This window comes from Gymnoscopelus microlampas, assembly GCF_963454915.1.
Source record: "Gymnoscopelus microlampas genome assembly, chromosome: 18".
Lineage (NCBI taxonomy): Eukaryota > Metazoa > Chordata > Actinopteri > Myctophiformes > Myctophidae > Gymnoscopelus > Gymnoscopelus microlampas.
Genome location: NC_139955.1, coordinates 5,696,350 through 5,722,399, shown reverse-complemented (window position 1 = coordinate 5,722,399; position 26,050 = coordinate 5,696,350). Strand labels below are relative to the sequence as shown.

Sequence of the window (26,050 nt, the reverse complement as noted above, 5' to 3'; positions counted from 1 at the left end):
TAGGTATTCCAGAGCAGTTTATTCACTTTTGTGCACGAAAAATACAAAATGGTTATCGAAGCAGTAGAAACCTCCATGTGAACAAGATGTTTCAGTTCATTTTTCTCCCCAATTTAATAATTGCCAATTCCCCCCGTATGTGTATGGTCCCCATCACTGCCTACCCTTCAGCGTCAAAACTTTGAATCCCTTATTCCAGTGGATCAGATTTGGAGTGTTAATACTATTTGATTAGTTAAACATTTCTTATTGACGTGTTTGCCGAGATAATACTGTGATACCAATACCGTTTTGGGGTTTTGAACAAGCCAAAATCTGAATCTGATCCACTCGGATTAGGGACTCAACGTTTTGAACTGTTGCAGGAATGTGTCACGTGAAGATACATTTGCCCTTTATGTATCCCTCATAATGTAAAACCTGCAATAGCCACATTCAGACCCTAAAAAGAAAACATGCTTAAACCATGTGAAGTCTCAAATGTACATTGTTTCAGTCCCCCAAAACAAAAACAAAAAAAAGAGGTTAAGCCGTTATGCAGAAAGTATGAAAACGAGGGAGAATCATCCAGAGATTTCAGACATATTTACAATATTCTGTTGTTCATGCACTCAAAAACATTTTACTCTAAATGTAAAAGCTATCAACACAAGATAGTTATTTTTGGAACTGCCAGGTTGTCTGCAGAACAAAAACTAAACAAAAAAAACAGCACAACTTCCCCTGGTCATGAAACCGCAAGGACACAACTGTGTGTTGTGTGAGCAACCAAGGAAAAATACGGGAACAGAAACAGCACTTCGACTGCCAAAAACTCTTGTGTCACCAGACGCTCTTATTTCTTCATGAAGACCAGCCATTTAAAAAAATTACCCAAAAAAAAAAAAACATCCCTCTCGACGTTGATGACAACCAAACCCACCCCTTCCTATGTTTATTATGTGTGACGTACGTTTCAAGTCCAACCAGCAAAACGCTGAGTAAAAAAAATAAAAAAAAATACAGACCACAAAGAAAAAACAAAAGACTACACTCCCCATCCTCCACTGAGTCCATTCATAGAACTTCTACTTCCTCCTCCGCCTCCATTGCTGCCGTAGTAACTGCTCCCCATGCCGCCCTGGTTACCTAACAAGAGAGAGAATACACACCATAGGACCGAGGAGTTCACCAAGGAGCCGTGTACGGCAAGCGCACTTTGTGCACGTCTGTCTTTACTAACAAACAATCCCTGCCCCACTTTGTGTTTTGGAATGCACTACATCATATAGCAGATTTATACTACAATACACCAAATGCGTTCCAAGGTTGTTCTCAAAGTGGCGTCCAGCGACCCCCCAGGGTCGTAGCTGAGGTTCCAGCAAAATGAATTATAGCGTCACAATAACTTTAACCATTTTATCAATATTTTATACTTTGGCTGTTCAAAAATAGATGTAATAGCTCAAAGCGTGAAAATGTAAGTTGAAAAAGCACAAATGCATATCAATTTGCGGGTCCTTGACACGAAAAGGTTTGAGAACCACTGCTTTAGATCGCTGTATGATCCTTGGTGGAGCAGAGCTGATACTCACTGTAGTCGCTGTAGCCTCCCATGCTGCCCTGGCTGCTGTATCCAGAGTATCCAGAATTCAGCCCACCTCCACTATAGGAAGACTGGTTACCTGGAGGCAGAGAAAAATCTACTTTAGTTTATTGTCACGTCACAGGTTGTAGTGTAAAGCTCCACTATTTGTGTTGATTTTCAGAAATCAACAACACCTTTCCAAAGAAAAAGGACGGGGGACAGGAAGAGGGAGAGTAAGGAAAATCTAAAATATCTACATACTATACATTATGGATGCCAGAAACGGATACAACTCAAAATCTAATATTCTACAGCCCTGGCGACGATTTTCCAACTATTCGGCCTAGGGTTAATGTGGTTAACCACTTAAAATTAGACCCGAATTGGCTCTGTACTTGGACCGCTTTTTCCTCCTCTACACCAAAAATATCAGATCCACAAGCTCAAGCTAGATCTGCCATTTTGGGCTAATATTTCCCCCAGAATATGGACGCTGGGATTCAAGTAGTTAATATGGCCTCTGATGAACTCACCCATCATCTGATTGCTGTAAGCTCCATTACTGCCCCCTGCTGTTGAATTCAGGAACAGCTCCACATAGCGGTGCTCTGAAAGGCAGAGAAGCAGACTCTATGAGGACACAGCCCGGGGGGTGGGTACAAGCTACCTCTGCATTTAAAAAGGAAACTCACGCATGTTGGCCTTATCCTTAGACATGGCCGCCACTGCATCCTCGTGTGTGGCGAACTCCACGTCAGCCTCCCCGGTCACTCTGCCGTCTGGGCCGATCTCGATGTGAACACGTACCGGGTTCAGTGGCGAGAAGAACTGAGGAACATTGAGAGAGGGTGAAGACAATATTATGAGCTATCCTGCACACACACACACACACACACACACACACAATACAATTAATTAGGTTTCAATGACCCAGCATCTTTGCAGTTGTTCAGATAAGGAATATACTTTAACATTCTAACTTGACACCATTTTTACACTTTATTATCTCCACCAGGCTCAAGGCAAAGGGGGAGTTTGTTTTCGCCCCAATGTTTGGCCAGGGCTAATCTCGCAAACCGCAAGACTGAGTGATCAGCGTCAAATGTCTTTTGCACACTGCCAGAAGGACAAGGATGTTCCTTCGTATTGTGTATATTTTTTGCAATATTTACAATTTTACATCTATAAATTCACAAAACCCGACCGACTGAAAGGCCTCAAACTTGGCGAGTGTCCCATATGACCACGGGGTGGCAGAGCCGAAGGAGCAACTTGGTCGGACCAACGGTTTACGAGAAGTGCATAACCGCAAATTTCTCTCATTATTCATTAGGCAACCAAGTTTCCTTGCATAGTTTGATTTGGGAACATCTCAGTATAATTTTTTTCTAGTTATTCATTGAAATATATCAGTGATATTTGAGCGCAGTGACTCTTACATTGTAGATGTCCGTCTCCGAGGCTCTGTAAGGCAGACCTCTCATGTGCACACAGTGACCGGTCGTAGTCTGGAAGGAGGAGCCACTGTCTCCGTATCTCCCATCAGACACACCTGCACACAAACACACACATACAACATAGTAGCGATTACCATTAGGGGTGTAACTGGTGCAACTTGATAAAATGTAATAAAATATTATCAATTAATAATCAATCCCTATTTTGGGAATGTCATTATAGGCAAAGATTTTCAAAAACCTCTCTAAAATAGTGAACATAGCAGATCTTCAAAGCTACGTGACGATAGAATAATCGCTAAGAAAATAATCTATAGTTTCAGTACTTCCCCTAACTATTATCATTGAGGATTTACGAGAGCCCTCATGTCATCCAGACCGTTACGTAGTGTTTGTACATGAGGCACTGCAGCAAGTGCGTATACAAGCCCGAGTACCTCTGAATCATTCCCTTCCCCACCAGACATTTTTTCCAGACATTTCTACACGAGCACAGCAAACGTTAAGGACGCTGTAAATCCAGACCAATCAAATCATTATTATATTTGTAAATGTTATTTGACATGCTCAAATTGTTCAAATGAGGATGCAAGTTGTGAAAACGTACAGAGCGGGATTTTTTTTATTTTAGTCTTTTGTTATTGCAGCCCATAACTTTCAGCTAAGGAGCCGCTTCTGTAGCCTTACTCCAAGCTCCTCAGGAAGGATCCCCTCTCCTCGAAAACGGGCTCACAACACGAGCCGGAGGACAGTGGAACGAGGATGAGAGGAGACATAAAATTGAGTGATGATATTGTTTTTTTTGTTGTCTCAGCACTGGATGCCAAAATAAAAATAAAAATAAAATTGGCCTTGCTTATTATTTATGATGGGACACAGTAGACCCAAGACTGAAGCGAGGGCAGAGATGGGGGTTACATGTAACACAGGCCTCTGAACTAGAATTGAACCACGGATGTTGCACTTAACATGCCAGTTGTCCAGGCAAGTTTGTGGGAATCTCACACTTGATAGCAAAGTGCTTCTTTGATTCTCTCAAGCGTAGTGTCCACCAGGTCCACCTACCAAGATTATTATTATTATATAACTAAAACTAATGAAATAATGAAAATTAACAAAACATTTTAGTTAACTGAAATAAAAATAATGGTTGAGCCGGCTTTAACATCACGAAAAAAAACATATTGTGTGTTTACAAAAATAAATAAAAATCCTATAGAAATGTAGGTTTTTTAAAAAAAGTGAGCTTTTAGATCTGCAAATCCACTTAATAAAAAAGGCAAAATGAAATAAAACAAATGCAAAACTATAACAACCTTGCCACCCACCTCCTCCGCCTCCATATCCGCCTCGGCGCATCCTGTCATAAGACCCCCCTCGGCCGCCACCGCCCATCATGTTGTAGCCACCGCCACGCCCTCCAGAGGGGCGGTCATAGGGGCCGGGTCTCTGCATGCCCATGGGCTTCCTCTGGGGCTCGTAGTGGGTCCGCACCTCAGCGCGGCTGCTCTTGAAGATCTCAATGTACCTGAGAGCATACAGACGCCACAGTGAACACTCCCAGAAGATGGCGTTTGCTTCAATAAATTATAAAATTGGGGGACATTCAGAAAGATACTGTCATGGTGTGGCCCATAGGTAGTAATAATTAAAGTCTTTAAAAAAAATTGTGATAAATTGTTTTAACATTTAAAAAGGAGAGCAAAAAAAGAAACAAGAGACCACATCAGAACTAAAAGGGGTCTTGAACGACTTACAAGACTTTTCTTTATGGTTACCCGTTACTGATTGATGATATACGTCTGATTGACTTGAATGTACTGCAATAGAGCATCATCCTGTGTCCCTGCCATGACAGCCATTGACGAGGTTCTAGAGTAACAGAGAGGGCTCCTGCAGGCCCTTCTGCAACAGTCTAAAAGTTTTACCTGTGTGACAGTGGGCTCCAGTTCCTCTGAGTGTACAGCGGCCCTCTTTAATTGAACACCTGGGAATACTCCTTTCCCATTTGTCAACCTAGACTGACATTTAGTGCTGAGGCACCATTCATTCTAGACTCTAAAATGTTATAAATACACCAAACATTGGTCAAACCGTTTTTTTTTGTGGAATGGTGCCAAACCACTAATTCTCCCATTGTGTCATTGTGAGAGTAGTTTGGTCTAAAAATGGCAGTGAGGCTATGTGTTTGTTTACCGGTATCACAAATGTGTTTGAGTTATGCCTGATTTATACTTGGTTGGCATTCGTGTCGCGCATCGGAAATAGGCGATCTACGCACTCACAACGCGCTGCATTGCCTTCTGACCTTGTAGATCTGCTACATGATGCATGACACCGGCATGCAACTAGTATAAATCAGGCGTAAACCGATATGCATACTATATATATACCGTCAGTGATATATGTTTTGTTGCAGATGTTGAAGGTGCACACCAATAAGAAAAATCAACGTTTCCAGCCAACCAACCAACCAACCATCCCCACCTGTGCCCTATTCTTTCCTTGTGTTTCTTTAGAGCCTTTTCAGCTATATCCTGTGAAGCAAACTGCACGAAGGCCTCCCCCGTACTCCTCCCCTGGATGTCCACCGGCAATGTTATCCCATTTGGCACGATTTCCAACCCTTCAACCCAAGGACAGATAACCCCAAGCAGGGGACATATTAAATCACATGCCCAATCACAGAGAGAGGTTACTTTCTCTAAAGAGAGAGAGAGAGAGAGATATATGTATATAGAAAACTTATGGAGAGAAGAACAAACTCTACATAACATCATCATTTACAAACCAGTTCAAAGTGTTTACCAGTGAGCTGCCATTTGGACGACTTTATTTTGCAGTGTTCTCTAGGGGGGCGTACAGTAAGAGAGATGGGAGGAGAGGAAAGTATATGAAAAAGAGAGTGCCATTATGAGACGTCGGGCTAGAGTTGGTGTGTTGATGAACAGAAGAGAGCAAGGAACCCCACCCCGGTGAGTGACATGAGTTAACATTATCGTCTTCACCCATTGTGCTCTGGTCTAAAGACGATTAGAATTGCACTGCCAGAGTGCATTCTTTTAAATTACTTTCTTATTGCAGGGGCATGTGGAAATGGGGGTTAAAAATATATACAGTATATATATAAAAAAAAAAAGATACATTATAAAACGTATTACTAGACTCAGTTTTAAATGTTAAAATTACTTAAATTAAAGAAAACAATGTGATGGAATGTCTGGGACCAAGTATGGTTATGAAGTGGAAAGAATGGGGGTGTTTGAATTCTAGCTTCCTGCTCTGAGCAAAAGAAAAGAAAACAAAAAAAACACAAAACTGGCATCCATTTCATTTTCTTCATTTTAGACTTAACCAGCTTCCTTTTCCTGTGTCCTTTGCTCGCCATCACTGACCCAAAAATATAACTTTAATGAGCCCTTCCCTTCCTTATTTAAATTAAGGTCAGAGTTCAGATGACGGCATTTTTCTTTCCAGCATAACTGATATTTTTCCTTTTACTGCACAACTTTCTCAGTGGCCACGAGAGGAAGGAAGCAAGAAAAGGAAGGTGGAGAAAAATTGTCATCGTCGGCACTTAAAAAAAAAAAGAAAAAAAAAAAGACCTCAACCACGTCCTACAACGAGAGTGAACTGTTCGTACCTGAGAAGAACTGCACGATCTCCTCCTTGCTGCAGCCGAATGGAAGACCTCTGAGGCGAACCAGGCCGTCTCCTGCCGTCTCCGGACAGTTGGGACCGGTGTGCTTCATCACCCAGTCCATCTCAACGTTGTTGGATTTGAAAACTAGATCAGGAGATATACAACAGTCACTCACAGGCTTTATGCAGGTAACCAAGATGGACGCTAGACTTTTTTTTTTTTATGCCACTCAGACTTAAATGTAACCACTTGAACCCTAAAATCCATATTCTAGAGAACATTGACCGTCGTCGGCTAATTTTGGTGAAGAAATGTATGTAGAAATTATAAAGAACATGGCTGTCGTTTTGGATTCATTTGAACTAAATATACAGCACAGGGTTTAAGTGGTTAAGATCAATCAATAACAACAATTATTATAATTATTAAATACAACGCAAGAAAAATCGATCCTAAATCTTATTTTACTCGTCTTTTTAAGACATTTGAAGCATGCATTTAAGACTTTTTAATCCATCTAGACCGGGAACCCCTATATATGTAACTATACCTTTCAATCCGGGAACCCCTTTTGGGGTTGTTGTTGCCATGTACAGTATATAGCAATATACATTTTTCTTTTATAAATATTTGAAGTTTTTCAGAAAACTTAGGTCAGGATTTAGAAGGCGTTTTTAGAACCGGCCTCAGGTCTAAATGTGTTTAAAGGGAGACTTTAAAGCAAGAATTGTGACTCATAAGGGGCCGTTTGTGTGATTTGCTAATAAAAGGGCGGCTCTACTCACCCTCTACATATCGGTGACCCATGGTTTCCCTGTCCTTCTTCACGGCAATCTTTGTGTCTTCCTCGGTCTCCATCTCAACAAATGCCTCTCCGCTGGGCCGCCCCTCTCGCGTGTAGGTAAAATGTATGGCGGTGCCATTGCTGGCGACTTTGCAATCTGTGTGTTTGAATGAAAGGGTTATTTATTAGAGAGGTCCAGATCAGGTCTGAACACTTTCTTGAACAACATCAAACAATACTGCATTAACCCTTTAAGACCGGGGAAGCAGCATCTGTGTCATTTTTCAGATTTGTTTGGGACCATTTAAAAATAGCAGATCTGTATGAGCTTGCAGATCTGCTTTTTTTTTTTTTAAGATTGTGAAAATGTGTGCAAATCTTTCAATACATATATATTTTTTTTTTAAAGCGAACATTTGTAACTCAAATCTTTGCTTCTGGGGATTCTACAAATGTCTTCTAAATACTAACAGTTTCTTTTTTGAAAAAAAGAATGTTGCTATATCAGTGGTTCTCAAAACCCCCAAAATGACATGTATTTGGCCGTGGACCCCCATCTCAAAATATCTAGTTCCAGCAAATATTTGAATTACAAATGTTCGCTTTAAAAATGTTCGTTTTTTTTATTCAAAGATTTTCACAAATGTTCATGATTTTTCAAAAATAGTAGATCTACAAGCTCATAGCGCGACACTCGGTGCCGCGCTATGAGCTTGTATATCTGCTACTTTTGAATAGCCCAAAGACATCTTAAAATGACAGATGCATTCCCGGATTAACTCACCTGAGAAGAACCTCTGCACTTCGTCTACTGAGCAGGACCAAGGAAGACCCCTGATGCGAATCACATTTCCTTCATCAGACATGATTAGTCACTGCAAGCCTTTGGAGGAAGGATAACAAAAAAAGTACACACAAGATAAGATTTACTGGTGAACGTCAAATGTTTGACAAATAAGCAGCGAATCCTGATGTTCTGTCCTGCGAGATTCTTTCACTGTACACATCTAACTCCCAACTCCATAACTTGGATCTGCTTTTTTACTGTGTCTTAAGATATTGGTAACATGTAGGGGTGGAATTTGAAGCAACATTTTGTTACTGTAATCACATAGCTTGCAAGTGTTGTGTAAAGGCAGGAATTAGCCGTTCTGCTGTTAAGGCATGATCAGTATATATTCTTTGAATACCAGTTCCTTTATAAGTTGTCTAATGAACAGTTTATGGTAATGAGAAGTAACCGTTTCATTCTCAGATAAATCTTCACAAAAACGGTTATAATACTTAAAACGTTAGTAGTATCTGACGCAAACGATCTTACTTCTCCTTGAGTAACCCGCCTATCCAAGTGGAGTAGCAGAATTGTTGATATAGTATAACATTTATAATATATTTGTTCTCCTTCCAACCCTGATAAGTTGCTTTGACCAAATAATAAACCACTGTTTCTCAACGTCGGGTATGTGGACCACAAGGGGTCCAAATGGACCCTTACAGAGTTTAATTAACAGGGCAGATTTGGGGTCCTGGCCAAGTCGTTGTTGACCTGGCATCCTACAGTGTGTATAGTTTCACTTTCAATAGATTATAGATTTTTGGGATATTCTACTATTAGATACTATTATACTGATGATGGTTCTTGTATTACCTATGATCCTAGAGTACTATTTCTATGCATTTGATGTATTACCTCGTGTTGTCCTTGCTTACAGTAAATCGCTTTGGATTAAGAGCGTCTGCTAAATGCTAAATAGGCTATAATATGAACAGCAGCCATATTGGAAGGAAATTGGGCCTTCACAGGTGTTACCAATGATACTAATGAAGGCTCTGTTCCATTTAGTGTAGCACAGTGGTTCTCAAAACTTTTTAATTTCAAAGACTCCCATAACTCTCAGAGGTATACACCCGTAGGGCCATTTGGAACCCCCTCAAGGAACCATGAGGGGTCCCTGGACCACACTTTGAGACCAGAATGGAACAGAGCCTTAAATTAGTATTATTGGTAACACCTCTTAAGGAAGTAAGAAGGGGGGGGGGGTTCGAAATTCAAAAAGGTTGTGAATCACTGGTTTATTAAATAAACCAACGTAAGGGTTGCATTGTATCCTATAACCCAGTGGTTCTCAAACTTTTTCATGTCAAGGACCCCCAAATTGACACTTATTAGCCCGCGGACCCCCATTTCAAAAGATACGCCAGGGACCCCCATAAGAGAATATTTTTTACGGCTCTAGCAGTGATTCTCAACCATTTTAATTTCAAGGACCCCCTGTTATGTTATGGCTACATTGTAGCCTTGGATCAAGACTATCGTAGATTAATTTGATAGAGTCTGACTTTCGTATATGATAGATATGCAAATATGAAAATCGATTTAAAATACATCTATGATAGTCTTGAGCATAAGGCTAGCCATGTTGCTTCTTCTAATAAATCCAAAATCTACTCTGGGGCCTTCAACAGAACGGCCGGGGAGCTCATTCAGAAACGCGGCCGCTCTGAGCCTTGCCTGCTTTCTTCCTAGTTCCTACTATGACCTGTGGTTCAGCTGATCTCCTGACAATATCTCACATTTCAGAAGCCTTGACTGGCATTTTTGGAGTTTTATATTGTTTACATTTGATAAACCGATCGTATGAAATCGTTTGAACACCGATCGCAGACACACACACGCGCGCACAAGACCTGCACCCAGAACAAAGCGGCCTGTGCGCCATATTATTAGCATTAGCTTCACGTTAGTATAAGATGGAGTCAACGCCAGGCGTACCGGCCGGCCTGCGTATGAAATTAATGCAAAATTGCAATCAATTAATCAATCAAAATGCAAAAACATACACCGATCGATCTTATTCCGTTAGAAAAAAACACCCAATATGTGAATTATTATAACCTTACCTGATAATTATTAAACGAAGACGTATCGTTTTTTGGTATGAACCAGTTTTGCGTTCCGCCGATAGATACTGTGTCCTGCTGCTGCTCACGATTTGGTTGCCAGTTAACGCTCAGCGTTGCCATGTCCGCTTATTATAAGCTACTTTGGGCTTGTTGTTCTGTCAAGTTGCTTGTAAATATTGGTGGTTATGGTTTTGGGACTTGTTTCTAAAGTGCAGTTGCTTATGTAGGCTTATTTCCAAAAACAAAAAATATTATTTAAAGCAGTGGTTATTTTCAAATGGGTCTGGGTTTAAAGTGCTTTTGGGCTTGTTTTCCTAAACCTGGTTGCTTATTTCTCTCGCAAAATCTGGCTTTACAACCCTCCTCTTTCAACAGTCCAATCACGAAGGGCTTTAACGCCACTTAATGTCTGTTTCTACCAACACAGCCATGAACAACCATTTCTTATACATATATTTGTTTATGTTTGAAATAAAACGACGTTTGATATTGTGCGGGTGAGGGGGGGAGTAAACCCTCTCTAATCAAATGAAAACCTCCAAATGGAGTTTTTTTTTCCCAACCTGGCATCCCTTGTCTACACAACGGAACGGTCCACGCCCAAGAATGATGACGTCATGTGCCTTGGCTTGGCCACTGCTGCTCCTGCTGGCCCTGTGTGGCCTTCTCTGGACCTTATGCAGTATGCAGCAGTGGTGTAAAGTAACTAAGTACATTTACTGAAGTACTGTACTTGAGTACAATTTTTTTACTTTACTTGAGTATTTCCAATTTTCAGTACTTTTACTTCTACTCCACTACACCTCAGTGGCAAATATTATACCTTAACTCCACTAAAATTATTTGAAAACTTTAATTTCTAGTTACTTTGTAGATTTTGATTATTATTACAAAACGTACATTAACCACTTCAGCCCTATATACATTTCGGCTATTTGAAAGTTGTAGGATTTGAAGTATTAAGTATCAAAAAAATTGAAATACTCAAGTAAAGTAAAAGTACCTCAAAACTGTACTTATGTACAGTACTTGAGTAAATGGACGTAGTTACTTTACACCACTGACGGTGGGCTCATCCTATTTTGATTATATTCATTTTTCTCCCTAGATTGACGTGATTCGATGTGTTGAGTGTGTAGATCAGCTACCGTATAAAATTATAAATGTATAAAATAGGGATTAAGTTGATAACAAGTCATACAAACAGAAAAACATAATGTCATAATAGTCTGACAAAATGAGACAGTGAAGTTTTGGTTTTAAGTGAACAATAAATTATGACAAAGATATACTTTTTGTTGTTGTTGTTATTGGCCATTACATTTGCACATATCTGGAATTCTGTATTTAACCATCCTAATAAGGAGTAGTGGACAAACTATTGAATAGTGCCAGGGAGCAGTTGGGGTTCAGTGTCTTGCTATAGGACACTAGGCTACTACGACACATAGCCAGGGGGAGCCGGAAAACTAACCAGGAATCTTCCTGTTCCCAAATGGGGAACAACCTCCTGAGGCACTGCCACCCTGGAGCTATACCCATTGTAACCACAGTCTTACCCTGGAACATAAGGGCTTAAGGGCACTTAGCGAACAAGCAAGAACAATTGTCCTAGGCGACTGCTTGAGGTATTGACGTGCTAGGCGACTGCTTGAGGTATTGACGTCCGAAGTTATAGAGAAGCTTGCCAAAACATAAAATTCACTTAAAATCTGGACAGGAGACCATTTCTCACCCTCAGCCAATTGAGAAACACACCTATTATTATTTCATTTATTTAGCATTTAACACACCCTAACTATTAGATTGGCATTCTCCACCACCGTGCTCTTATGCGAGCGCCTAGAGGTAACATCCATGTATTTTGCCGTGGGACGAACCCAGAGAACCTGGAGGAAACCTGAGTGAACACGGGGAGAACATGCAAAAGCCACATAGAAAGACTCCAGTCAGATTGGAAACCCAGGGCCTTTCTTGCTGTGAGGCAACAGTGCCAACCATTGAACCACCATGCCAACCCAGTTTGAATTAGACCAGCAAGAAAATCTTGGTAGAGAAACTCCCTCGATGACATTGAGGTGCCCTTGAGCAGGTTGCTTCACCCCCACATTCTTAGAATAAGGGTAGGGTGTCCCTAACCATGTTAAAATAAATATATACTGTACATGTACTTAAGACAACAAGCAAACATCCTCCACAAACACTGATGAACATAACCTAGGTCACTAGGTTGGTATGCAAAAACAGCTTTGTAATCAGATGACGTGTGCATTTACTATTTGTATTGCTCGTGCTTGAAAATGCAATGTAAAAAATACCTCCACACCATCTCCAATGCCTTTATATCATGTCTGCTGCTGTGTTTCACCACTGCAGAAACATCAACAATTCTATGGGGATTTACTTCAAGAGCAAGTTTTGAAACCAAACAGGCACCTACTAGCTTTCCAAGAGCAGCATGACACATGTTTTATTTGGGCGGACAGTAGAGCAGACAGATTTTTACAATGACTCATAGTCCTCTCCACATGCACACTCTACGGTGGTCCTTATGTGAAAATCATCCACCAAGAGGAAGGAAGAGGACAGGAAAATGTATGATGAGCTCTTACAATTACACTAGGCGTTGGTCTGTTAATAGATATTAGCATTTTTAGGCATTTAGCTGCTGCTCTGGATTGATTGAATACTCAATTAGCAGTTTGCAACAACAAAAAAAGCACAGGAAAGTACAGTTCAATACAAGGTCTGCTAAGAGGATTTTAAACCCAAGAAAGCCTATGGCTTGTTTCCATTGGGGTCCTTTGTACTCAATTCATCAAAACATATAATGACAGACAAATATACAATCCTATACAAAACATCATAACAACAGTTAGAAAACCAAAATATGTATGGGGGGGGGCTAGGCATTGACTTTTTACATGGGCCAGTTTCGAATTGCAGCCACTTAAGTGCTCTTTTAGAGTGGTTTTGAAGGAGAGTAGGGATTTACACTCCTTTACAGCGTTCCACATTTTTGTGGCATAGTAGAAGAAGAAATTTAACCACTTTAACCCTGGGGATGTCATTACAGGCGAGGGGAAAAAAAACTTGAAAAACTCGAAATCACTTACAACATTTTTGTGGTTAAGTGCTTAAGAATTTGTTTTTATATGATGACAAATAAAAGCATTTAGTGACACCCCCACCCCTGGTCCCACTTGATCACCAGTAGTACCCTAGTACCCATATCACCACCACACTGCAGGTCCACATCAGAAGTCCTAAGTTTAAATAAAATCAGTGGGGGAAAGTAGGCTAAGTAAGTACTGTACTTAAGTACAATTTTGAGGTACTTTTACCTTACTAAAATATTAAAATGTTTCAATAGTACTTCTACTCCACTACATCTCAGAGACAAATATTGTACTTTTTACTCCACTATTATGGAAATGAATGTCTTAAATTGCTTGCCTGTTCACAGTGGCCCATTAAATGTAACAATAGCATCTAGTTCTAATTATGGCGTATAAGGTCCCATTTCAAAATATTTTATTTGGGGCTCATTTCAGTTCAAGTAAGCCACTTCTCCTTAACACATTTTATTTTGTTTTTTTTACTTGCGGCCACTTGCTTGTCAGACTTCCATGTTGGTCATGTGCCAACAGTGCCATATACATTGTTGTTCAAAATACTTTTAGTGACCACATGCCAACAAATTAGCAAGCAAGGGTGCAACAGTCTACTGTATCTACATATAAACCATTTGAGGTCCAGAAATAGTATGTCTTTTAAAATGGAAGACTCCTTAAATATGGCTATAGATCAGTGATTCTCAAACTTATTTTATGTCACAGGACCCCGTATGTATTTAGCCTAATATCTGTAAATATTTTGTGCCACGGTCCCCCATAGCATTTGTGTTGTTAAAATGTTTAAAAATACTCCAAATGTTTCAAATTCTTTCACGATCTTTTGAAAATAGCAGATCTACAAGCCCACATCGACGTTGCATTGTGAGCTAGCAGATCTGTTGTATATACACGGTTGGAGTGTTTAAACTGATTTTGGTGCTATTTTTAGGCTACTCATTTTGCTGGGGACCCTAGCTGCCTCCTCAAGGACCCCTGGGGATCCCCGGACCCCACTTTGAGAACCACTGCTATAGGTTAGCTCTACAGTGACTTTCCTTTTAATTTAATTTATACTGTACGTAAGTTTATGCAAGTCATTGGACATTATGGAACCATGTGTTGATTCGTGCAGTGTAAACTATGTCTGACTGGAAGACTACTGCAAGTTTGTCATATATTGGAACACACACTAAGTTTAAGTCTAAGTACTTTGCAAGGTGCTGTAAATAATTGACATATTTTACAGTTAATCAACACTGAACTAAAAATCACAATGGCAGAATTTGATGACAGTAGAGTAGACCAATTATTTCCATTAGTTATCCAGTTAATTCGTACTTCCCAAAGACAGTGGTGGAAAGTAACCAAGTATATACAAGTACTGTACATAAGTACAATTTTGAGGTATTTGTACTTGCGTATTTCCAATTTCCAATACTTTTACTTCTACTCCACTACATCTCCGATTCAAATATTGTACTTTTACACCACTACAATTATTTGAAAACTTTAGTTACTAGTTACTTTGTAGATTGATTATTATTACAAAACATACAGTAACCACTTCAGCCCCATATACATTTTCATCATTTGGAAATAGCCGATCTACAAGCTACAATGCTCACATCACAATGAGCTTGTAGATCTGCTATTTTCAAAATATTTTTTCTAAATTTGAAAACTTGAAATGGGACATTCTGCAGAATGAGTACTTTCTACTTTGGGTACTTTAAGTACATTTTGATACCAATATGTTTGTACTTTTACTCAAGTACATTTTTAATTCAGGACTTTTAACGAAGTGTTTCTACATTGCAGTATTGATACTTCTACTTAAGTAAAACATGTGAGTACTTTTTCAACACTGGCAGTGGCAGCCACCAGTTTAGTTGCTCTCCTCTACCATATCAAGTCTTGACGTTCGTTCTACACAGCCTCGTGATATTGGTAAACCTAACATTACGTTGCGGTCTTTCCTCTTGACGGGCGTGAGGAACGGACCAATCGGAAGAGGGCACTCTTCGAGCGGAGCCAACAGGGACGCCTGGATTTTCCCCTGAGAGGCGGGACTTGCCGAAGAAACAGTGCGTAGTGTTAGGTTAGGTTGTTAGAAAGTTAATGGCTGAGGGGAAAGAAGAGATCCTCCTCGACAACCTCGCTTCGGGAGAGTTTCTTGGATTCCCCTGAAGTCCAAATCACGCGATCAAGACCTGGACGGACCTTTAAGGCAACGATAAGCTCGTTTAATATACGTGATCGTGGAGCGAACACCCCAAGTATGCAGGATGCAGTAGCCGGGACGGCAATGCTGACGGACGGCTTCGAGGACGAGATTGACTCGGTGACTCCTCGCTCCCCGGCGGTAGGAGGAGGGATGATGGGGGTCGGAGGAATCGGACTCGGGGGCAGCATTGGGATCGGTGTGGGCGGAAAGAAAGTGCGTTTGTTCGGCGGCGAGTCCCACGGCGGCGGGCCCGCGGCCACGGCCACAGAAAGACTGGATTTCAAACTAGCGGCAGCGGCCGTGCTCTCCTCCTCGGGTGGTCCGGGATCCGGCAGCGACGAGGACGAGGTGTCGGAGGTAACGGGGGAGCTGCTAGCATGTTAGCTAAGCTGGCTAACCACAGCTATAGCCTTACATGATTCTAGAAGGAGTACGCCAAGGATGGGGCCGTGACGTCACACACACGAACCCATTATACACACCACCCAGAATGTGTTGTGTTGTAGCCCAGTTGGTTCTCATACTTCTTCTTCGTTCCAAGGACCCCCAAATTGATATGTATTTGGGCCGCGGACCCCTCCCATCTGAATATGTTTTGTGCCAGGGACCCCCAGAATAGAAGAGTTGTGTTAAACAATGCAGTATTATTCAAAATTATTCAAGCACTTTAAAAAAAAAATCTAAAATTGTCAAATGGCAGATGTACAAGCTTGCAGCGTGGCACGAAGTGACACACTGTGAGCTTGCAGATCTGCTATTTTTGAGCCAACGTATAAAATATGGATGAAGAGTTTACATGGATAGTGACGTGGTATTAACACATTTTGCTGGGGACCCCCTGGAACCCCCTCAAGGACCCCTGGGGGTCCCCGGACCCCACTTTGAGAACCAATGGTGTAGCCTGTTGGTATTCCAGGGGGACCCTGAACATGAACACTTGCGTCATATCCATGTATATCTATATATAGATGTATATTTCCCCAAGCTTTTGCAGCAAGTGTGGCTTTGGCACAAATTACGTGTTGTTTAACTGAAACCTGCGTCATTTTTGTCATGCGACATTGTCACGCGACGAAGTGACATAAATTGTGCCTTTTTAACTACTTTAACCCACCCAGGCGTTTCTATTTTTGGGCATGTCATTATAGGCCAAAGAAACAAACATTAAACAATAGCAGATGTTCAACGGTACGCCTTGTGGGCTTGTAGAATGGCTACTTTTTAAAGTATTTCCCCACTATTTCTTGAGTTAATTGGTTAAAGGGATATTTCTCTTTAATATAAAGTAAACAAAACAAATATATGAAAAATAAATGAAAAAAGTAATGGAAAAATCACGGACCCTTACGTATTAGGACATTTTAATGCGTGAGGGTTCCGTGATTTTCCATTATTGTTGTAATTTCTTTTAATATTTAAGGTTTATTTTATTTGAAAGTGAAATATCCCTTAATTTGACAACGTCAGGGGATTCGAGTGGCCCCATGATTCTGAAGCACTTCCGCTTAGATGGCGCCTAGTTGTGACATCACCGACGCATCCCTGGTCTCTCAATCGCCTCTACATTCCTGTCCTGGCTAAAGCTAGCTAGCGAGTTAGCTGTTAGCTAAGTTGGCAACCACCACCCCCCCCTCCCAGGCCGATTAAATTACGTAAAAACACCGCGCAGTTTATTCAAATAACGTCCCACGTTGTATTTAAAATATTCATACTTATATTTATACACTATTTTGTACAGACACGGGCAATTTGTCACGCTAGCGCGTAGAAATGTGTCATTTATGCGGCGTAGGGCTGGGACCACGGCCTAGTTCGGGGTGGATACGACGACGGGCGGCCTCGTCAGTGCTGTGCACACACAACACACACACACACACACACACACACACACACACACACACACACACACACACACACACACACACACACACACACACACACACACAGGCGTACACACACGCACACACCCCACAACTTTGCAGTAGCTGGGCTTGCCACAGCAAATGGAAGATGTGTGTAAACTGTAAACCCACCTTACTAAACGGCCTGCTAACTAATGCTGCCATTTCACACAGTAAGAAGTGGTGCAATTACGTCACCTTTCAAAATTATGTAAATTAACTCCCACTGCCCTTCAACTTAATTACTAACTTTCCGATGCGTTTATAATGATGCATTATTTTGTCTCGCCTGATCGCGGGTTCGATCGCCACGGCGTGACAAGTGGAAGAGGGCTATGGGGTTGGTCGGTTTCAGCCCTCCTCACTCACTAATGCAGTGGTTCTCAAACTTTAAAATGTCAAGGACCCCCCCTCCCTTTTCTCTGACAGCATACAAACGGGTCCATTTGGTTCCATTTGTATACTGTCAAGAGTTACAGACTTGTAAGGGTCAGTTTAGAACCTCTAAAGGAACCCAGAGAGACATTGGACCCCACTTTGAGAACCACTGCACTAATGACATAGGGTAAATGTTCACAATCTGTGTCAACTTGTTTTGCCTTGTCACAGTTGCAAGCAACCGATAGTACATGCAGATTAGTGGCCCAGCTTTCCATGTGTGAGCAGCATTCACACACAGGGACAGGTGTGTCAGCTGAGTTGAACACACTGTGGGTCTATTGTACGTTAGCTCAGCCCAGGAGGTGCATTGATAATACAAAAGGTTCTGTCTGTCTGCGTTACAGTAATGATTCCTGGCTGATCCAAGTTAGTTTACTGTAAATCAACAATCAACAACAAGGCCTTGTTGGTTGACAAAGGCTTCAGTGAGCCACCCCTTCCAAATTGGCATTAAACAATAAGAGAAATCGTTACCCCGTCCGCCTCTGCAAATGCCATCATAAAAAAAGAAAGCATGTTTTCACTGTGTTCCTTGTTATGCGAGCTCCAAGTTTAAAGGCATGATGCCTCTCCCAGACTATTGTCATGTAATTGAGTTGACCAGATCATATGACAGTCTGACACAGGACTGAAACTTGCAAGAGGGTTTACTTGGTAAATATTTGAGATTGGCACAAATCTATCCACGGTCTTAATCACATTACAATGCCATACTAGTTTAGTATTCATTATTGTCGATCAATGACACATTCATCTGTCCCGATAACAAGGCGATGCAACATTCACTTGCACTAGTCAGAGTGATGGTTTGGCAGTATCTGTTGCTGCACACTACCTGTTGAAATACGTTTCAGAATACCTGCTTACTTGTACACTGTGAAACAGAGGTGAAGTGTTTTGTTGGACATGATGGTAAGATGGCTAAACCAGTTAGCTTCGACCCTGTGTTGATACAGTCTGTCCCCTTATCTGAAGAAGTAGATGTTTAGCAGCAGAGGGGAGAAACTATTACTGGGTTTGAAAATGATCTATCAGATGGTAAATGTATGCCTTCTGCTGCATGGGCCTAGACGCCCTGCCTGGAACTGAGTGTTGTTGTGGTATAATACCCCGGTGGAGGACTCACTGCTCTGGGCAGTAGCTAAAATCTGAGCTGCAGGATTAAGCAGATGCCATTCTAGGCCTCCCCAGCTCTGTGGATACAGTCTGGGAACTGTAGTTCATTAATTGTAAAGACTGTGATTTCCATTGTTGTTTATAAAAGCCTGTGCAGGACTACATCCCCCATGGGTCATTGTGCTCTGCATTCCTGTCATATAGCTACATTCCTCCACATTGCCGACTCCCTCCAGCATTTGCTCACTGGACCAGGCCTCACCAAAAGCCTGCTGCAGCTTATAGAGGAAAATAAGCTGAGTTTTAGTCTACCCCCCCCCCCCTTTTGTTTTTGTTTAGCATAATTATCCAAGGTATATCACTGAATAAGAACTGAATGTATAGAAATATTGATGGCCAGATTATCATAATTTTTGTTTAGAAAGTTTCTGAACAAGGTTTATAGGCCCAGTTAATTTTGTGAGGTAGCCTTTATTCTTACTGTAGTTAAGCTGAATGATCATATTGTCATTCCCTCCCTTGTATATAACATCTATGTGCTTAGACTACTAAATGGTATAGTGGAATGGAACCAAGACACTTCAGACAGTGTGGTGCTTGGTATACACAAACCCCTCTCTGGCCTTGACCTTGGGCTGAATGTAGTGGTGTTGAGCCACACAAAGCAGCCAGTGCTGTATCCAATGCAGCGTGGCACTTTCCCCCATGTTTAACTGCTAGATATGGGTCAACTGCACACCCAGGTGCTGATACTTTACACCCCTTGCTGAGCATCAAAACACTATTCCCATACAGTCAGACCACCCGTCAACATAAAAATGTAATATAATATTTGTATTTATTCAAAGACTCTACTGTAACTAACGGTATTCATCTGGCTGTCCCCAAACTGCCCTATCCTAGTACTTATGTTGGTGTAGCTGCCATATTTTGAATATATTTGATTACACATATTGAGGTTATCTAGGGCCGTTAGATTCATGGCGTCAGCTTAAAGCTTTGTGTCAGCTGCCTTGCACAGTGTGTCTGAACACCTCGGGTCATGTGTACAAGTACCTGTAGTGCAGTAATAAATAGGCCTAATACTTAATAATGAAATGTTTTACATTTGACAAGTTCACCATGATGGAGGAAGAAAATCTAGTGTCCACTGCAGAAACAAGAATGATGTTAAGGCATAACATCTGCTTAAAGCAGCACTCCCTGGAGAATTGTCGAAAGACTGGAATATCTGTAAGACTGTGTAATAGATGAGACAGCCAACAGGCCTGTGGTGCTGTACATGGGGCAGCTGACTCTCAGCTGAATCCCTTCCCATGTGTGCAGGGGTTCGAGTTCTGGCTGTAGCAGCACATGTGTTTACATGGACTGCAATAATCCAATTGCCATGTAAACGGAATTTTCTGATTGCCTTAGCCCGAGTAAGGTCATAGTCGGAGTAAGCATAATCCAATTAGACATGTAGAGTATTCCAAATTTAGTCGTTTATTGAAGATTGAACAAGATTTCTTTGTCACGCGCTCATACAATTATGTGCAGTGAAATGTTGGTGTGGCATGCTCTGCCAGACTGTGCTAATGTCCAACATATATATATAAAAATGATAACAAGGTATAATACAAGTAGGCAAGGTGTAATACAACTACTGAGCAGCAATAAGAAAAGTGTATCATGTGTGTAACGTGTAGAACATTTAAAATAATATAGGTTTGTAACAAACAGACAAAAACAGAATCAAAATCAGAATACGCAGATCATTTAGAAATGGAATGGCATTGCATCTTTCCTGGGTTACTAGGGTAGGAAATATAATGATATCTTGCAGCAGGCATAAGAAAAGATCCAGATGAAAGATCCAGATGAATGTAAATGGGAGATGGGTGTTTTAAGTGTGCAGTATACACTTTAATCTGGCTCACTGTGAGTTCTTGCTGAAATTTGCAAAATATGGCAGTTGGGGAGCACACGTTGTTTGAAAAAAAGATGACACATGTCAGTCCCAACATGTTCTGGGGTGAGGCTGAAACTGTCACCATGCTCAAGATTTAGAAGTTAAAGCTAGAGAGATCTGCCCTACAAGCTCTACAAGCTAATAACGTATCACATTGGATATCATACATTTTTTGGATGGGTGCAGCAGACATCAGATGGGGATTTCATATAAAAAAAAAGGTTGCTGACCCAATGAAGGACCTAATCTAGTTCACAAACACTGGGAGATGCTATAAGAATCTACCATGCCGTTCGTTCTCAAACCATAACATTTCAAGGACCCCTATAACCCAGAGTGTAGAAATGGAAGGGTCCTTTTTTTCTCAATTTCTCTCTTACAGACTGTAAGGGTCCATTTGGAACCTCCTCAAGAAACCCTGAGGGTCCCTGGACCTCACTTTGAGAACCACAGTACTATGCCACTGTGAAGGGGAGTGTCTTCGATCATTAATCAGGCTATGCTCAACATATAGCATGTAAACGGGAATATGAGTAGAATAGTTCTGTTTGCAGCCCATGTAAATGGACAATAGTAATATTATTGCAGTCCATGGTGTGTTGTGATTATTTGTCTAAACTTCTCTTATACTTGTAGCTTTCTTTTTGTTAAAACTAAACATTCAGTAACATCCTATTGACCTTATTCATAACCATCCACTTCTCTGACTTCTGAGGAGAGTGTTTGCTTGATCATTTAGCAGTGTTATTATATGACAGACAGTCAAAGTGCAACAAAACGTGGAGTTTTTTTAATTAGCAACAGCAAGAAATTAGTGTAACATGGGGAAAGTGAAAAAAAAGCAAAGATAGCTGATCTCTGACAAGGTAAAAAAAAGGGTCGCATCGCAACATGTTTTGAGATTGAAGATCTATTTTCACAGTTTTAGAAAATCTTTAACGTTTTTCTACATGCCCAAAATAGGAACACCAGATTGAAACTCAGGCCCTTCTGTCACAGCTGTTAAGGTCGTTCTCCGTAGCACGGAACCATACTAGCTGATATTTAGTTATAACGGATACAATCTGTTTATTTGTACTGTGTTGAGAGCTTCTAAACTTGCACAATATGCCCACTCATGTTGCATCTATTTGTTTGTTACTCTTATGCAGATATTCTCATAAAATGGCTTAAAGCAGCAGTGAAAACGACATGAAACAGTGACTGTAAGTCATTCTAAATGGAGTGTAGTGACAGGCCAGAAGCCCATTCCATCAGCAGCAAGTATTGTGGTGCTTAAGGTCAATACAGAACAATCTAATTAGCAGTTAATTGGTGCATTAAGCCAACTCAATAGAGCATGTGTTCACAGCATGTTTGATTAGAGAATGTGTTCGCATCATGTTTGATTACACTTGTGTTAATTGGTAGTTCATATTTCACACCATTGAACCCTGCGTTAAGTGTAGGGTGCACCCATACACATTTTCATGACGGGTACTAGTACTTTATTTAGTATTGTATTTATTTAGAGTAACAATAGTACTATATTAAAGGTGGTGTAAGTGATATTTTTGTTTTCGTCATTGCTATAGAGTGTCTGTCTTTAGGAAACAGAAAATATATTTTCAAGTGGGACAATTTCATCCAATCACAACGGAGAACTAATTTATTAGCTTACATTTGATAGTATTCCAGTTTCAAATTTCTCTGTTCATTTTTGTTTAATCACTTCCAATTTCAATTGTTTATCCTGTATCCTGACCTGTATAAGTGCTGTCCTCTTGATTGGATGAAATTGGTACCCTGACCTGAAAATGTATTTTCTGTTTACTAAAAAGATGGAGAGAAGAATGGGAGAGACCTGTTAATGAACAAACACTCTATAGCGATGTTCACTATGGGAATATACAGTAGAGCTATTTAAGACTTATTTTAACAACAAACACAAAATCGCAGCACGTGTAATCTTTTTGTGTTCATAATATTGCTCTGGGACACTATATAGTGTTTTCATATGGACAAAAGCAACATTTTAGTGCATGGGCCTAACAACCTTCATCAGTTATCGTCTTTAAGTAGATTTTAAAATGCAACACTACAGGTGTGTTGAGCAGGATTTCCCCTTTGAAACACTATGAATATATTATGCTTCTCAATCGTCACATATGATACGGCCCATCAGTCTCTGTGTCTGCAGAGAATCTGCCCAGTGGTTGACTATCAAGTAGCCAACTACAATACTAGTACAGTACTAGGCTAGCACTGGAGTAAAAAAAGAAAAAAAATCCTAATAGGCTCTGTGCATAACTGTAGTCCTGGGTTTCTAGAAGATGGCATACAGTGCATGTTTCCAGTTCAGTTTCCCATAGCTTTGTTTGATTGGCTCGGCAGCAGATTTGAACCCGAAACGCGTATGAAGTTGTCATATAAGTTTACCGTTCCCTGCTGCCGAGTTGATCAGACAAAGCTTTGGAAAACTGAACAGGAAACGAGTATGCCACCTTCTAGAGAACCGGGACTACAGTTAATGCACAGAGCCTATTGTGCCCGAGATTTAAACTGGAGACCATGCTTGGCCACTTAAACCCTCTAGATTTGGTAAACTGGACCTGAGTTGGCTCTGTACTTGCGCCGCCAAAAATAGCCGATCTACAAGCTCACAATGCGTCGCCTTGCGAAGCATTCTGAGCTTGTAGATCGGCTATTTTTGGCTTAATGTTTCCCCCCAGAATATGAATGTGGGGGTTCAAGTGGTTTAGGAAACGGTATGAACATGCATGTCGGTTAACGGTTCTGATTTTGCTTTCTTGCTCTTTCTTCCCCCGCCGCTTCCTTGTGCAGGTGGAGTCTTTTATCCTGGACCAGGAAGACCTGGACAACCCCATCATGAAGACGGCATCAGAGCTGCTGATGTCGAGCGCCTCAGACGGAGTGGACCTGAGGACAGTCGATCCAGAAACGCAGGCTCGTCTCGAAGCGCTGCTGGAGGCCGCAGGTATATGACTTGTTTTTCTAGTCTGTGTTGTATGAATCATCCTAACCTCTGCTGACAACACCATCCATAACCTGTCCACCTCAACAACTCACTGACCCCTCGATTACGGCTGGGCAATATTATATCGACATTATATCGACATTGTGATATGAGACTAGATATCGTCTGGGATTTTGGATATCATAAATATGGTGATATGGCATAAGTGTTGTTTTCCTGGTTGTAATCACTTAAACCGTATTTTATCAGTATTTTCTAAACTAGCCGATCTACAAGCTCACAATTGCATTGCAGCAATATTGTAAGCGTGAGGTTCTGCTATTTTTTAAAAACAAACACAAATAATCATTTGTTTTATATTATCGTCACAATATCATATTATCGTCATAGTATTTATATTGAGGTATTTGGTCAAATATATTGTGATATCCATATCGCCCAGCCCTAGCCTCAATAATTTCATCTGTGAACCCATCCTACTAACTAACTGAGACCATTGAGCAAGACTTAGACCTTAGAACCCATCAGCTGAAATGTCTTGTCTTTCTGCCCTTTTTTCCACAATCGCAATTATACCTTTATTGAGACTTCAGTTTGTACAGTAGATGACCTGAACTATAACTATAGGTTGCAGCCAGAGGAGAATATACAGAAAATAGATTGCATGATATAAATGGGAGAAGGGTGTTTTTGACGCTATACACTTTAACTGTGACTTGGAGTTTTCACAGCATTTTGCAACATATGGCAGCTAGAGCATACGTTGTCAAAGAACAGATGACACTTGTCAGTCACAACACGTTATAACTGTTGCCATGCTCAGGATTCTGATGGTAAACAAAATCTGTTGTGCAAGTCTTTAAATCAACATAGTTTTCCCAGGTTGATTTGAGTAAATTATTTGGATTAGGACCTGGATTGTGTCTATGTAATCTGTACATTAATCTGTGTCCTGGCCTGCCTAGCCAGGCAGATTAACCTCACCTCACCTGCGACTCACAGCTTGCATAGAAACCAGGTTGATAGGCTAACGGCTAATCTCACACCACTTCCGGTTTCTCCCCTGGCCTTGTCTACTAGAAGACGCATGCAAACTTGTAGGTGGTTGCCCTTAGGCCAATTAAAAGCTCGCAGGAGACAGTGAATGCTGTTACATATTAAATCCGCAATCCCGTAAGTTTCACGTCCTACCCGGGCCTCCCACGCGGGAGACCAAACTTAAGTTCTACCTCTCTTGATCGGGTTAGATGACAGAGTTGGCTAACTCTAATTTCAACAGTAGTGCCTGACTCTGACTTTGTCAAATAGTATTCCGCAGTTCAATATAACATTCAACGCTTTGTTTTTTGACATTACTGATAATACTAGGTAATGGCTTTTAGAATTTGTTTTCAGGCAGATGCACATTTGTCTTAAATGTTAACTAGAAATGAGCATGTAAAGCGAATATCTTTCAAAAGGTTCTCGTGGGGTCAGCATGCCCACGGACCCCCACCCATCATCTCTGAACATGTCTTACAGAATAATGCCCATTGGGCCTAACGTCCTCAGATATTCACCCTGAGAACATGACTGCTCCTCAATTCAATTACATTATGACATGTCAGTTAGTTTAGTCCAACTTAAGGGGGAAACTTTGCTGATATTTAATGTGAAGCCTTATCATTCTTTTGTGATGTGAAAATCGGACATAACTTTTCCCAAAGCTTTTTGCGTTCAAATGGCTTCCAGCTCACATGAAGTGATGCGTTTTGATGACTTCCATGTAGGCTGCCGGTGATTTTGTAGAGACAACGCATTATTAGGCAGTGTTTATTTCAGATGTTCACTCACAATAGGATGTTGGTATTCATGTTAAATACTGGTGAAGCTCCCCATTAATACCATTTTGCAATTGACTTACTTTTATGCATTCTGTAACTGAACCATCTCTCACAGAAATGCTACAGCAAAGGCTAAACTGTGCGAT

At 40.9% G+C, this 26,050-nt stretch overlaps 2 protein-coding genes across 22 annotated transcripts in view; one reads left to right on the top strand and one right to left on the bottom strand.

Annotated features, from left to right (window-relative positions):
* Positions 1-3: 3 nt before the first annotated feature.
* Positions 4-10,471, bottom strand: LOC311034273 (heterogeneous nuclear ribonucleoprotein H-like). 3 transcript variants are annotated; one of them, XM_084042124.1, is made up of 11 exons: positions 10,353-10,471; positions 8,236-8,334; positions 7,453-7,608; positions 6,668-6,811; positions 5,512-5,650; positions 4,341-4,552; positions 3,007-3,119; positions 2,260-2,395; positions 2,101-2,175; positions 1,571-1,664; positions 4-1,128 (listed from the first exon to the last, which is right to left on the bottom strand). In XM_084042124.1, exons 2-11 carry the CDS (start codon positions 8,315-8,317, stop codon positions 1,125-1,127), a joined length of 1,155 nt encoding a protein of 384 aa, XP_083898250.1. In that variant the 5' UTR covers positions 8,318-8,334; positions 10,353-10,471; the 3' UTR covers positions 4-1,124. The 3 variants fall into 3 exon arrangements, with proteins under 3 accessions (XP_083898250.1, XP_083898248.1, XP_083898249.1); XM_084042122.1 differs by having other exon boundaries at positions 1,575-1,664; XM_084042123.1 differs by having other exon boundaries at positions 1,575-1,664; positions 4,353-4,552.
* A 5,099-nt stretch (positions 10,472-15,570) lies between these two features.
* The window catches only part of ankhd1 (ankyrin repeat and KH domain containing 1), a 59,918-nt gene continuing 49,438 nt past the window's right edge, over positions 15,571-26,050 (top strand). For all 19 annotated transcript variants that reach the window (XM_084085627.1, XM_084085626.1, XM_084085625.1 and 16 more), the window contains exons 1-2: positions 15,571-16,052; positions 23,928-24,081. In XM_084085627.1, the coding sequence (XP_083941753.1) occupies positions 15,750-16,052; positions 23,928-24,081 (457 nt within the window). In that variant the 5' untranslated portion in view covers positions 15,571-15,749. The remainder of the gene's footprint in view (positions 16,053-23,927; positions 24,082-26,050) is intronic.

Coding starts and splice junctions, on each gene's coding strand:
- LOC311034273 (XM_084042122.1), bottom strand. CDS start 8,317: ATGTCTGATGAAGGAAATGTGATTCGCATCAGGGGTCTTCCTTGGTCC. Junction 6,812..7,452: donor GGGTCACCGATATGTAGAGG/GTGAGTAGAGCC, acceptor CTCCTGATCTAG/TTTTCAAATCCAACAACGTT. Junction 2,176..2,259: donor TAAGGATAAGGCCAACATGC/GTGAGTTTCCTT, acceptor TCTGCCTTTCAG/AGCACCGCTATGTGGAGCTG.